Below are 12,663 nucleotides of genomic sequence, written 5' to 3'. Positions count from 1 at the left end.
CCTGTTCCTTAGCTACAGTAAAATTTCGTAATATTTTTCAGAAACACCATCAAAAGCGATTTATTGACTTGTTTTTTCAACATAAAATACTTGAAAGTTTGTAAAAATCTATTAAAATATAAATAGAGTAAACTCCCGAATTTTCCCGAAAAGTTCGGTGCTAAAATAAAAAAGATTTTCTGTATAAGGAAACAAAATTTGTCAGGAACAGTTCGGATTCTGAATAAGCCTACAAAAAGAAAACAAAATAAACGGCCGTACTGTTATAGAATTCAAGGTTACAGTTAACACGCTGAATATGCTGATCCAGATTCGTTTCCTTATCTCTGACATTTGTCGTCGTAAAACCCACCCGTGACAACCATTGTTGCCAACATAACACCTTAAATTTTCTCATCATCTATCGCTTTGAAGAAAATATTGTTGAAAATACTCCTTTGAGATGGTAACTTACTCATTACAATAGGCTAGTTGAAATGTAGCTTGATGATAATTATTTATTGAAACCGGTGAATAGATTAGACGTAGATTAGATTTTTTATGGAAACCTGTCAACTAGACAGGATACAATCTCCCACTTTTTCGGTGAAAGGAGGAAATTGTTTTTTTGTAGTACCACATGACACTTAAATTCATGTTCGACACAAACTACACGGTTGAAGTCTTAGACCGTAGAGAGTGAATAACGAACAGTTATCCTGGAAACATGGGACGGAAGCTATAGTATTCTGTGCGGATAAAAAATCTTCATTTCAGTTACTCGTTCGGACAGTACAGATCATGTAAGGATTTGTAGATCGTCAGTGACCTATGCGACTTTTGTTGAGTACTGTTATTACGCGACAGTTTGTCACAGGCGTCAATTCTATTGATCAACAATATGAGCGAATCGATATTTTGACAGACACTCGAGGTACTGACGAATTAACCCAAAAGTGTCATCGAAAGTGGTCTGGAAATGCCGCAGCAACTGAAGAAACTGCAAGCAATGTAACAAAGAGATAGAGACAGCTCGTCACATATGAACTAGTCTTTATCCTAAACAAACTAGAAATGGAGAAAACAGACGGCTTCCGGAAAGAAAAAAAGGTAGGTCAAAGTATAATTTAAGTGAATTGAAATACTGAAAGATTCTGAAACGAACCAATGAAGAACCGTAGCCATATTCTCCAGCACTCTACATCCCAGTTCTCGTCCTTCCCAACCCATCTGCACTTCCATTTCCACACTGCCAATTACCATAACAATTAGATTTTCAAACAGCCATGATGGGACTCTCCTTCTAAAACGCCACGGAGGAATAAAAAGATTATAAATTATGGAATAGAAGATCGCGGATCGGTGATTGCGCGAAACAGGCATAAATTATCGGCCAATCTATAGGGCACGTGACCGCGTCCGGCCAATGACGGACGACGGGCGGAACGAAGCGCGTGCGATATGATATCTTACGTAATCTAATTATGCTCGTTAATTCCGTAATTCTGTTTCTCTACGCACGGAGAGATGAGATTATTGCCGCGATGCTGCGATTTATACAAATGGTTTATTCTCTTATGTTATTATGAATGCGCAGGTTGTTGTGGAGGTGCTAGATGTGACGAAACGTACTTGGTTTTTATTATTGTTACTTTCGATTATTTTACAGTATGTACTGTTCTAATTGACAGACTTATTTTTAATTCAATACCCAAAATTTGAATTGATATTTTCACTTATTTCTATGAAAAACACTTGAATGTATCACATACCTGCACATCTTATCTGCATCTGTCCCCTCATCATTGCGAACTTGATCCTATTGAACTCGTATAGGCTCCCAATAAAGGCTTCCTTGCACCAAGAAACACGAAATTTGAAATAAAGAATGTTAAAATACTCTTTAAGGAGTCCATAAAAAAATGTCGATTCCGAAAAATAGCGAAAATATATTGAATATTTTATGAAAGAAGGGGACAACATGTGGAAATTAGATCATTTAGCTGAGTAAATTGTAGAACCTTCAATCATAACATTCGACAAAGATCCATGAGATTTATCTGATGATAACACACTATAATTTTTGTTTGACTCTATCATCTTCATAAAAAGGGGTGATACTTTTATATTTTCATGTAAATATTTTAAATTGAAATTTTATAGCAACATTTATTGTACCTATATGAATAAATGAACAGTTAATAGTTTCAACATGACTTTAGATTGAATACCTAAACGCACGCCACTGCATTTTATGAAATGGTAGGAAAGCTCATAAAATCTTTTGTTTGCAAATCTTGATAAACTCTACAAAGGAAAGGAATTCCTCATTAGTATCTGAAAAGAAATTGTTAATAACATATTTTCAATTAAATATCATAAGGAGCTAGAAAAAGAAATGGGTCCACTGTTAAACTGAGAAACAAAATGTCAGTTAATAGCTAATACTTAATTCAACGTTTAAATACGTATTAATATCTGGTTTTGATGATGAAGGTCAGGGAAAATCTTCCTGAAACTATGACGTATTGTTTAAGTACTTCAACTTTCACCCAATATTAAAAATAAAATGTGGTAAAATTATTATTTATTAATAAAAAACTCAACAAAAAGTCAACATACTTTTTATTACAAAAAAATATTCCAAAATGAATTACTTTATTGGAGATATATGTCAATTTTTTTATTGTAAATTAATGAAGATGAATGCATTTCAGTTTATTCAAATAGTTCATAAATTGAAAATGTTGAAAAATAATGATAATGATCGAAAAAATACGTGCAATGGCTCATTCGATCCGGAATGATATCTAGAAAAATTTGCTGAAACCGTTTTTTGGCTCATAAAAAATTGCAAAAGTTATAAACAAATCAAGATTTGAGAAAGGTATTTAGGTTTTGGCAAATACTTCAAAAACTATGAAGAATTGGGAAACTCAAAAAAAAGATTCTCGAAAAGTAATAAATTTCCAAAAATTGTCCCACCTCCGAAAACTCTATTTCTATTATTTATACTTTGAATTTAACGCCGAAAATAGGCCTCCGCAGGTGAATTTGGGGTTACGAATACGTCACAAAAAATGTTTTTTCAACTATAGAATATTAATTTTTAAATCTATAAAAATTAAGGTATATTCTGAATACTATAAAAAATTTACTCTCCTTGGGAAAAATCTTCAAGTGAGTTATTGAAACAGCTACGTAATTATTAATCAACAATATTATACTTGACTTGCGTCTTCATTGAAGTCTACAAAAACTGTTAAAATAATGTTTCGCTTCCTAGAGTTTTTTTTTTCAGTATACATAACAAGATCACGTTAGTTTATTACAATTTATTTATTGTAACAGAAGAGGAATGATCGACATATTGTTATAATTTTTTCATAATCATTATTATATTCCCGTTTTTAGCGCCATTTGTTTATAAACAAATAGACTATGTGAGTATAAAAAAATAATCATAATTTTGTTGTCTAATTAATATAATAATTTTAAGAAAATTTCATTTTCTGTTATTATAAGTATCATAATAATTTTTTTTATTACTTTCATAACGTGATATTATTAAGTAAACTGATGATTTTAAAAATTTTTGTGGTCTTCAATGAAGACGCAAATCGAGTAAAATATTGTTTAATAATAATAATTACTTAGGTAGCAATTTTTTATACAATTCCGAATACACAATAACTTTCATAAACTAGACTGAATCTAGTGCATAGAAAAAGCTCACGGTTTCCTTCCAATAATCTATTTTTTTGCCATTTAAAAATCCGTTAACATTATTCTAATATTCTTCCTGGAACAAACAACTTATAATTACTTCTCAAACGATGTACTTTACATGCACTTGCCAGCTTTCATATTTATTTTGTACACCCACACGTCTCTCAATTTATACCTTATGATTTGAATACATCAAAAAAATCTGTTAGTTAATTAACAAGTGCTGTGAAATTATGGAGGTGTTTGTCCCATTTTTGTAAGTTATATCCAAACGAAAGACAGCAATGCCGCATAATTTCGTATTTATCATACCCATTTAGTCTTGATTATTTATCACTTGTTAATGGACATGTACCAAATTATAGGTATTGACTACGAAATAATTGTTTATTATAATAATTTCACGCAGAAATGCCTGCATACTGAATTAAATGTTCGTGAAGGAAAATATGAACACGTAATACTAGATTTATTGTCTATTTGAAGCAAACTTAATGGAATAAAAGCCAAGTTTTCTGTTTTGACTCGAGGTTTTTTTCTATACACGGAAAATGAGGACCACTGTAGTTTCTATTTTGACAGGCCTGAATGAATTATATACGTTCACGATATGTTTCTCCGTTAACTAGCGTTCGCACCCCTACGAGCGACAACCCATATGAAGTCGAAACTTGTGCGGACTAACGAGGTCTTACCTTTTAACGTGTGATTCCTAACATATTTCGAAAGTTTACAAAAAACAACACAGTAGCTTGATCAAAACACTCGATAAAGCTACTGTGCTAGCGAAACATGTTGTGATATATTTTCCAAAAAAAGTTTGTGATGATCAAATCATGAGGTGTAGTTTTTGAAATTACTATGGATCTTCATCGAGTAACGGCAGAATCAATCAGAAAAAAAACTTGATAACATACTATTAATCTCTGAAGTTTTCTTTTCATATACTTCTCAGATTAATTTGGTATCAACACCAATCAAGAATTTGTTTTATACTTTCCTTTGTGTCCCATTCATTCAACATATTGTTTTCCTCGAATTCACAATGGTTATAATTAAACTAAAGTCATATTTTGTGAAGAAAAATCAGTTTTTAATTAGTTCGGACTTCCATTGTTTGATATGATATATGATTTAAAATCCTTGAAGGTACAAATAAAGTTTTAAATTGAAATGAATAGCTGAAAAAAACAATTATGTAAAGCTAAAACCCTGAAATGAAATTAATATAAAATAAAAATAAGCAAAAAATTGGAATCAAATAAAAATAAAGAATGATTTCAAGCCAAGTTACTTCACGAAGTTTCGATTCTTGGTAACCACAATCGTCTTCGGGTGATAACTGGACTTATTCCTTTGAGATCTGACTATTTATAGGTCATTCGAGTGCTTTCACAGATCCCCTCTTCCCTCTCTCCGCTTCATCGGTTTCAGCGGCAGATGAGGTTTGGCGGGAGTTGGTCGTTTTCCGCTTGATTAGAGGTTTCCATATGTTGCGTATCTCTACGCTAGCTTGGCTAAATGCGTTGTTGGACAATATATATGCGGCTTCTTTGAATTTTCTGCTAAACCAGTGTTCCTCCTCATCCTCCTTGTGAATGATTTCAGCTTGAGCCCACTTGATGTTATGTTGATGAGTCCAAACATGTTCTGCTATTCCTGATTTGTTGGTTTTTCCTCGCTGTGTGTGTTTCTTGTGGTCGGCAATACGCACTTTCAATGACCCCTTAGTTTAACCGATGTATGATTCTCCGCACTCGCAGGGTAACCGGTAAATGGAATTCTTGGACTCGCAGTCCGCGTTTGGTGGCCCAATCCTTCTTATCCTTTCCGATAATCCTCTAATGTAGGGAGGTACACGTACTGGTTTTGGCGGCTTCTCTTCCTTGTGGAGCTATTGCTGTCTTCTAGCTAAAGCCTGTTCTACCATCAATCTGGAGTAACCATTCCGTTGAAGGTCATTTTTTATGAAGCCTAGTTCCTTCTCGAGACCTTTCTTTGTATTACAGAGTTCGAAAGCAAGGTCAAGTAGAGTCTTGATGATTCGTCTCTTAGTCGATTGATGGTGGTTGGATTTCTGGTTCAGATACTGTCCTGTGTGAGTGGATTTTCGATATACAGATGTTTCCCATTTAGTGTCGGTCCTCTTCACCAATACGTCTAAGAAAGGCAATTTGTTGTTGACTCCCTTCTCCATTATGAAAGTGATGGAAGGACTTACGTTGTTGATGTGCTTCAGGAAAGTATCTAGTTCTGCATTTCTATGGTTCCATATTATGAAGGTGTCGTCTACGTATCTCAACCAGGCTCGGGGCTTCTTGTGGGCTTCTTCAATGGCCAGAGTTTCAAACCACTCCATATATATTGGCTATAACCGGTGAAAGTGGCGATCCCATTAGCAGTCCCTCATCTTGCGTAAGCATCAGTTGAAAGTAGCAGGTTCGTACACAACATCCTAGTAATTCCATGATTACTTGAATGGGTAAGTTTGTTCTATCTTTCAAGTCCCCAGCTTCGGATAGCTTCTTCTGTATGTTTTGAAGTACTTCTTCGACAGGAACGTTGGTGTAGAGGCTTTTCACGTCGAAAGTGATCAGTTGATCCTGCTCTTCGACTTCGATTGCCCCTACTAGTTCAACAAAATGCCTTGAATTTTTCACAAATACTCAAATACATTCGATAGTTCTAGGTTCCTTTTTTAGGTAAGGTGTGGATTTTTGAACCCCAAAATAGATAATGAGTGAGGGCTTATCAGTTTTCTATTCAGAACAATACCAATGGCAATCATTTTCTGTTTGATTCGATACTTCTCCATATATAATTTCTAGCTGCGTTTCAACTGAGGGTTCAAAATACTCATAACCTCGTCAGAAATTTCAAATAAGTCACAGCCTATGAAGTAACTTATGCTAAAATTGTCGAGATGACACAAAATGCAATTATCATGCTCAAACGCTCCAGAACAAACCGACTGCAATCCACAAAGTCATCAAGATAGCGAGATTACATCTCGTTCTAATTAGAACTTCAATATAATGGTCGGATTATCATCAAATGTTACGCAAAGGTCACAGAAGGAAACTAGAATTCTTTACCCATGAACTGATCACAGTGCTTTAATTTCGAGAAACTGGAATAATACAATTACGGTAGCAAACAAAGTGTATTGTTTTCACTTTTAATTCGGTTCCCACATTTAGACAACCTGACATTGAACTAAATAGCGTTACGATAGGACGCGTGCTGGTCAGTAGCGGAACCAGGAGCTGAAAATACACTTTAGAAGGATTTGATTCATGATTTGAATCACCATGATCACCCCCCACACCATGATGTAGGTGATCATTGGGTCCGATAATAATGTACCACGAGATGACACAATTAGCCATGTACGCCTGCTTTCTGTAGTGAAGTTATTCTGAAAAAAACATCAAATCCAAACGGTGGTGATCGAAAGTCTCCTATTCCAATATTAACTGGTAGCTTCAATAGTTTCGTTCTGCAATCAATAATTTTGGTATCGTATGATATGGGTATGGGACTCCTGAAAAATTTGATTCAATTCCTGAAACAAAGTTTACCAATTTAACCACTTCAAAGAACTTTATCCATAAGCAGGCCAAAGTGTGATATTCAAAAGCATATGTTGTGCATTTTGATATAGACTCAATTTCAATAAACCTAATCAAATATCACGATTTCAGACTTACTATATGGGCTGACACATAGATGGCGTTAGTCTCATTGCATTCACCGCTTTTCCAGCTAGTACTAAACTTCAAAAGAAAGCTGTTGAAGTTTCATAACATTCTACTCATAAGTTTATGAGTTACTGTGCTAAGGGTGAACTACTTTTGTTATTTTCAAAACAATGGATCAAAAACAATTTCTTGTTTTAATTTTACACTGCTTCTTGATGAGAAAAAATACCGTTCAAGCGAAGCAATGGCTTGAAAAGTGCTATAAAGACTCCGCTCCATGGAAACAACAATTAAACAATTATCACTTTCTTAGAAATATGACAGAGGCGGTCAATTGCAAAAATCAAGATCTCGGTTTTTTCCGGACCATAGTCTAAAATGAGGGACTTATGGTTAATGATTATATTTGTTCAACTCCGGGTGAGGCTAATATATATCATTTTAAGAAAGGGCATCAATTATATCTTCAAAACAAGACAATATGTCATGTACTGCAAGAGTATATGCATGTTTTCAAAATTGTTCGTAATACAAGTATTGATTTTCAACTATGATTTTCATTTTACTCATTTGGAAGTCTGCATATGTACCTCCGGCCATGGTACACCGACAATGACTGATTGTGAATGAAGCTCGACCGTGAAGAAATGCAAAAACTACTGTTGGCTGAAGAAACCGCTGAATTACATGGTTAATTATGTAGAGCGTGAATATTTACATTGGTAAATCAATTTATTACTCACTTAGCAGAAAAAAAGTTCCGGTTTATCTAAATTTCGAACAGAAATTAGCAAACGCATGTTTTATAAAAATTCACTGGTGAATTTTCATATATTTTGCTTGATAATGAAGAATATATGATAATGAAATATCTTCAGTTCATTCTGATTCAAACAAGACACCTTGAATAAGGCATTTGATTACTGAGACGGTGAAAAAATCGTGAAACCTCAGAATGAGCCACATGTCAAAAATTTCTAATGAAAATAATGGTGATGCCCCATTATTTATCCATCTTAGTGAATTTCTGCCGTTGTTTAATTTTTCTAGTATTGAATGCCACCAAATTGTGTATGGTAGGTCTTGTTTTTGAGATGGTGAATGGGGTGAGATTTGGCGAACTAGAATTTGATGTTGTGCTGTATTTTGTTGTGAACATAGAGAAAAATGGGGCATATCAGGATTATTTGAAATAGAAAACGAATTAGTTATTATAGGAAAGAGCCCATTACTAAATGAATTTCGTAGTAGACTGAGTTGAAGACACGTTTTAAATGCCTCCTTAATTAGTGCACCAAAATGATTTTTTTATCTTGGCGTTTTTAACTGAGGCCTGAATAACTCAATTTTCTCAAGCACACCAAGGAGCAATTATTTTCTTGCTAATTGCAATTTTATATGAAACCAATCTGTACCTATGCGAGCTAAGAGAGTATAAAATTTTTGCGAAGAATTTTTTTTTAATGAAACTTTTCTAACTATTTTTTAACTGAATTTTCCCAATTGAAATTTCAAATGATTTCATCTCTAAAGAGTATAAGAGAAATGAAAAAGTAAATGGTTATTCAGAAAATTTAGAAACTTTTCAAACAAAATACCACTTCTCTAACAAAATACAAGTGAATTCCCTTTAATTCAAACATTTTTCAAGGGGTTGACCTATACAGTAGTAAGTTGAAACGGAGGGTTGAAAATTTCATGATAAAAACCTACCTACATAAAAATTGACCATGTTCTTAGAGGAATACCCGATTCTTCTCCATTCTGTAGACTGTTGATTGTCCATTGTAATAATTCATCCTATAAAAAAAAACATCAAACACGGCAGATTACCCAAAACATAAATAATGATAATGAACAAATGAACAACCCCGAAATCTCCCAGTTTATTATCACTAATCCCCATTCCATAAGATAAATTGATAACTAGCTAATCGCCACTGATAAAAAACCCGGTATAATTTCCCAGTTCCTCACATCAAAGAAACGATTTGAATCTTTTGATTTTGTAACCTGGAATAGCTATAATTTCGACTAAATGTTCATCTATACCCATACGCTGGCACATTAAAGCGTTAGTAACAACGCACATTAGAGTAAATCACCAGATTATGGACCATTATTGCACATTAAATTCAGCAGAGGTTGCACTTTGGTAATGTCTTCGAAACCATATTCGCCAAAGACTCATAAATGACGTGATATATCCTGAATGAGGTCTGGTATGGTACGGGTGTTCTTGACAAGAAAGTTACCTGGAAAGAAGAAAAGCGCACATTATGGGTGGATTCAAAGCAATAGGCTCATTTTCAGTTTTTCTTTTGTTCCAAAAATAGAGGCGACACGTAATTTGAAAAATATTCACGGAAAAACAGCCCGGTTCAGGAAAAGGGGACGTAGTTTTGTGTGACGTCACCAGATATACAAATGCGGAGCAAGCTAAGAATCATGAAGAAAAGAGAATTGAAACTTTCTATGTTTTTTACCACTTTTATTTGTAACTAACGTTACTGCATTTCGTCCTATAACGACATTTGCAAACTTATACATACTATATATGATTCCATATGTCATCACTGACTCGTTAAATATGATCAAGAACTTAGGATGATAACCTTGAAATATATGTTTACGTAATTTGTTGTGCCAAAAATATTCAAATATAGATATAATGTCGTATCATTCATTAATTTTCCCTCAGTATGTTTATTTAATGATGCGAATAATAGTAATAAAAACTGGGCCTGTCTATCATTTGCTGAGGTTACTTTCACGCCTTTTCAAATAAGTCGGAGTTTCAGGAAGAGCTCCTGACCTTCAAACGCCCCTACAAAACAATAGTAATAATATGTATCAAGGTTATTCATTGGAATGTCGTTTCATTTGAGCCACTGGAAGATAATGAGGATTTTATCATAAAACTAAGACTAGTACCACCGCATCTGGTGATAGTAATTTTTGAAAAATTTCAAATTCCAAGGAAAGCAGGTTGAAACCCAGAATACCGCACTCGAAGTTTTTTAACCTTCTTGGATATCTTCGCCTTTCAAAATTTCAACGTTTCGGAGACGGAATTCTGTCTCCGCCCCTCAGAACTTTGAAAATCTAATGATATTTCTGCAGTTTTTTCTATGATTCACTCCATTCTCAAACTTTTTCGACAGATGTCAAAGGAGTTTTGAAAACTGAAATATGTCAACGTTGTTGATTGAATGTTTGAAAAAAAATTAAAAAAGAAGCAAACCAAAGAAGAAACTGCAAGTATCTTTAGATTTTGTCCAATTCTGAAGACCGAAGCAGATTTGAAAAGTTGAAATTGTAGTAGTAGGTGAGAAAACCCAAGAAAGTCGATGAAAAGCTTTGTTTCCTTCACGAAAAAAATGTTTTGCAAATTCAGTTTTACGAACAGTGTTGTTTTTTAGTGTTGAAGGACCTCGTATATTCCCATTCATGGCAGTGAGTAAAACCAAGTAGTTTTAACTTCTCTATTTCATGCTTGTGCCATTGCAAAACGCAAAAATTAAACGGCATCAAATTAACATTTAAATTTCATTATTATAATATTAATTCAGCTTTGTATTAGGCGTTAAATTCTTGTCTGGATGTTTTTTCTTCTGTAACGACGGCTAGGAAAGTTATTATAAAGCACAATATAATTTCACTTTCATATTTTCAATATGCCATAAACTTACTTCGCGATTTGTTACACTTTTTACTAAAAACGTTTTGAACGAGTTATTTTATGATACAAAACGTTTGTATGTAAATCCGTAATATGAGATTATTTGCTGAAAAACTCCAGTTGCATTCCTCAATTAGTACAGCCATATGTACTGCATATTTCGAATGAAAAACTAATTAGTTTTCTTAGTGTTTATGATTCCAATCACCGGGCTGTTTTTCTTGTAGGTGCGTTTGAATTTTTTCAAATGTCAGGTGCTGTCAGGATTAAATGTTACTTCAGTGCTTTTACTGTTTAGAAAATTCCACTTCCAAACCTATCTTGTACTTGTACTTCAGCATGAGCCCTTTAAATTTTCAAGAAAGAAGAAAATGTTATTCAAGAAAATAGATGCATATTTCGAAACAAAACGAATACCGGTGGTATCAATTTTCAAGGCAAATCTTCGGCACTTTTTGCAACTGAAACACCTCATATACTCTGCTAATTATCGCTCGGGTCTTAATCAAAATTATAATTTTTAATTAGTGTGCTAATTGAGATGTGAGCACACAGTTCCATTCCTCGCTTAATGAGTTTTTATTGACGAATCCATAATTCCGAAATGGAATATAAATATTAGTTGTAAGTTTGGGTTTGTGATCTCAATCAATTAAGGATAACAAATATAAAGTCTTTTAAATAAATATCAAAGAGAAATATACCAGAGTGAGGTTTGGTATTCAAATAGTGTCCACAATTTAATATTCCATATTGATTCCTACTGGATTGTGTCGTAATCTAAATTTCTTTCAAGATATTTGCAGTTTGATGGAACTTTTTCATATATACTCCTACGTAAATTACTGTCAATAGGAATTCTTGTCTAGAGAATGTATAGTATATTATAGTATATTGATAGCATATCGTATTTTTAATAATGTTGGTATGTTGATCTGATCGTTTGCATGATGCGGGTGGTTGTACGTAAGGGTTAAAAGTGAAAAGAAAAAAAATTAATCGAGCGCGTCAGATTTTCTAAGAGGGTGTTGAGTGCAACAAAACAAAAACTCTCATTCAATAATCTGACGATTTCGATCTGACGCAAACTCGCGGCCATTATTATAATGTGCAAAAAAATTCGCCATTTTGAAATACTCAAACGCGTCAGATTAAGATATATATCGTTCATCTTTATGTTCCAGGCGTGCTGTCTCATAATCTGACGATTATCTAGAGGGATTCGCCTAATCTGACGAAAAAAAAATTTTTTATTCAAATAATTGAACTTAATTAATTGAAAAGCTCAGAAAATAGCATGCAAATAAATATGTGTATGTTTTTAAGTAGAATACTTGTATTTATAAGAAAATATTTTTTTAATACGCAAAAAAATTTAATTTTTTATAATCAATTGATTAATTATTCTTCATCTTCATCACGAACGAATCTCTGTGATCAGCTGTGATGGCGTCATGGCAACAGAATTCAGAGTGGGGACGGAGTGAGAGAGTAATAGATGGAGAAAAAGTGAAAGAGGAATAGAAACGCGGAGAGGGAAATATGGATATCACACAGCTGCACGCATTAAAC

At 33.6% G+C, this 12,663-nt stretch overlaps 2 protein-coding genes and 1 long non-coding RNA gene across 9 annotated transcripts in view; 1 reads left to right on the top strand and 2 right to left on the bottom strand.

The window, feature by feature from the left end:
- Positions 1-5,123: 5,123 nt before the first annotated feature.
- The window catches only part of LOC111516209 (MICOS complex subunit Mic60), a 162,617-nt gene continuing 155,077 nt past the window's right edge, over positions 5,124-12,663 (bottom strand). The window contains exon 9 of the mRNA XM_074170940.1: positions 5,124-5,179. Coding sequence (XP_074027041.1) covers positions 5,139-5,179 — 41 coding nt within the window. The 3' untranslated portion in view covers positions 5,124-5,138. The remainder of the gene's footprint in view (positions 5,180-12,663) is intronic.
- The window catches only part of LOC111510551 (uncharacterized), a 68,824-nt gene continuing 61,349 nt past the window's right edge, over positions 5,189-12,663 (bottom strand). Inside the window, exons 3-5 of one of the 7 annotated variants that reach the window (XM_074171056.1) lie at positions 9,387-9,664; positions 9,123-9,209; positions 5,189-7,273 (exon numbers count right to left, since the gene is read on the bottom strand). In XM_074171056.1, the coding sequence (XP_074027157.1) occupies positions 5,603-6,067 (465 nt within the window). In that variant the 5' untranslated portion in view covers positions 6,068-7,273; positions 9,123-9,209; positions 9,387-9,664 and the 3' untranslated portion in view covers positions 5,189-5,602. Of the gene's footprint in view, positions 7,783-9,122; positions 9,665-12,663 lie in introns of all 7 variants that reach the window. The other 6 variants (XM_074171069.1, XM_074171063.1, XM_074171073.1 and 3 more) reach the window with 6 other exon arrangements.
- Positions 10,588-11,994, top strand: LOC141480728 (uncharacterized). The gene is made up of 2 exons (XR_012464523.1): positions 10,588-10,865; positions 11,319-11,994. It is a non-coding gene; the product is annotated as an uncharacterized lncRNA (long non-coding RNA).

Source organism: Leptinotarsa decemlineata, unplaced genomic scaffold (genome assembly GCF_025532065.1).
Source record: "Leptinotarsa decemlineata unplaced genomic scaffold, Ldec_3_MD MMD2_P_RNA_scaffold_12, whole genome shotgun sequence".
In the NCBI taxonomy this organism is placed as follows: Eukaryota; Metazoa; Arthropoda; class Insecta; order Coleoptera; family Chrysomelidae; genus Leptinotarsa; species Leptinotarsa decemlineata.
This window is presented reverse-complemented; position numbering and strand designations above follow the sequence as displayed.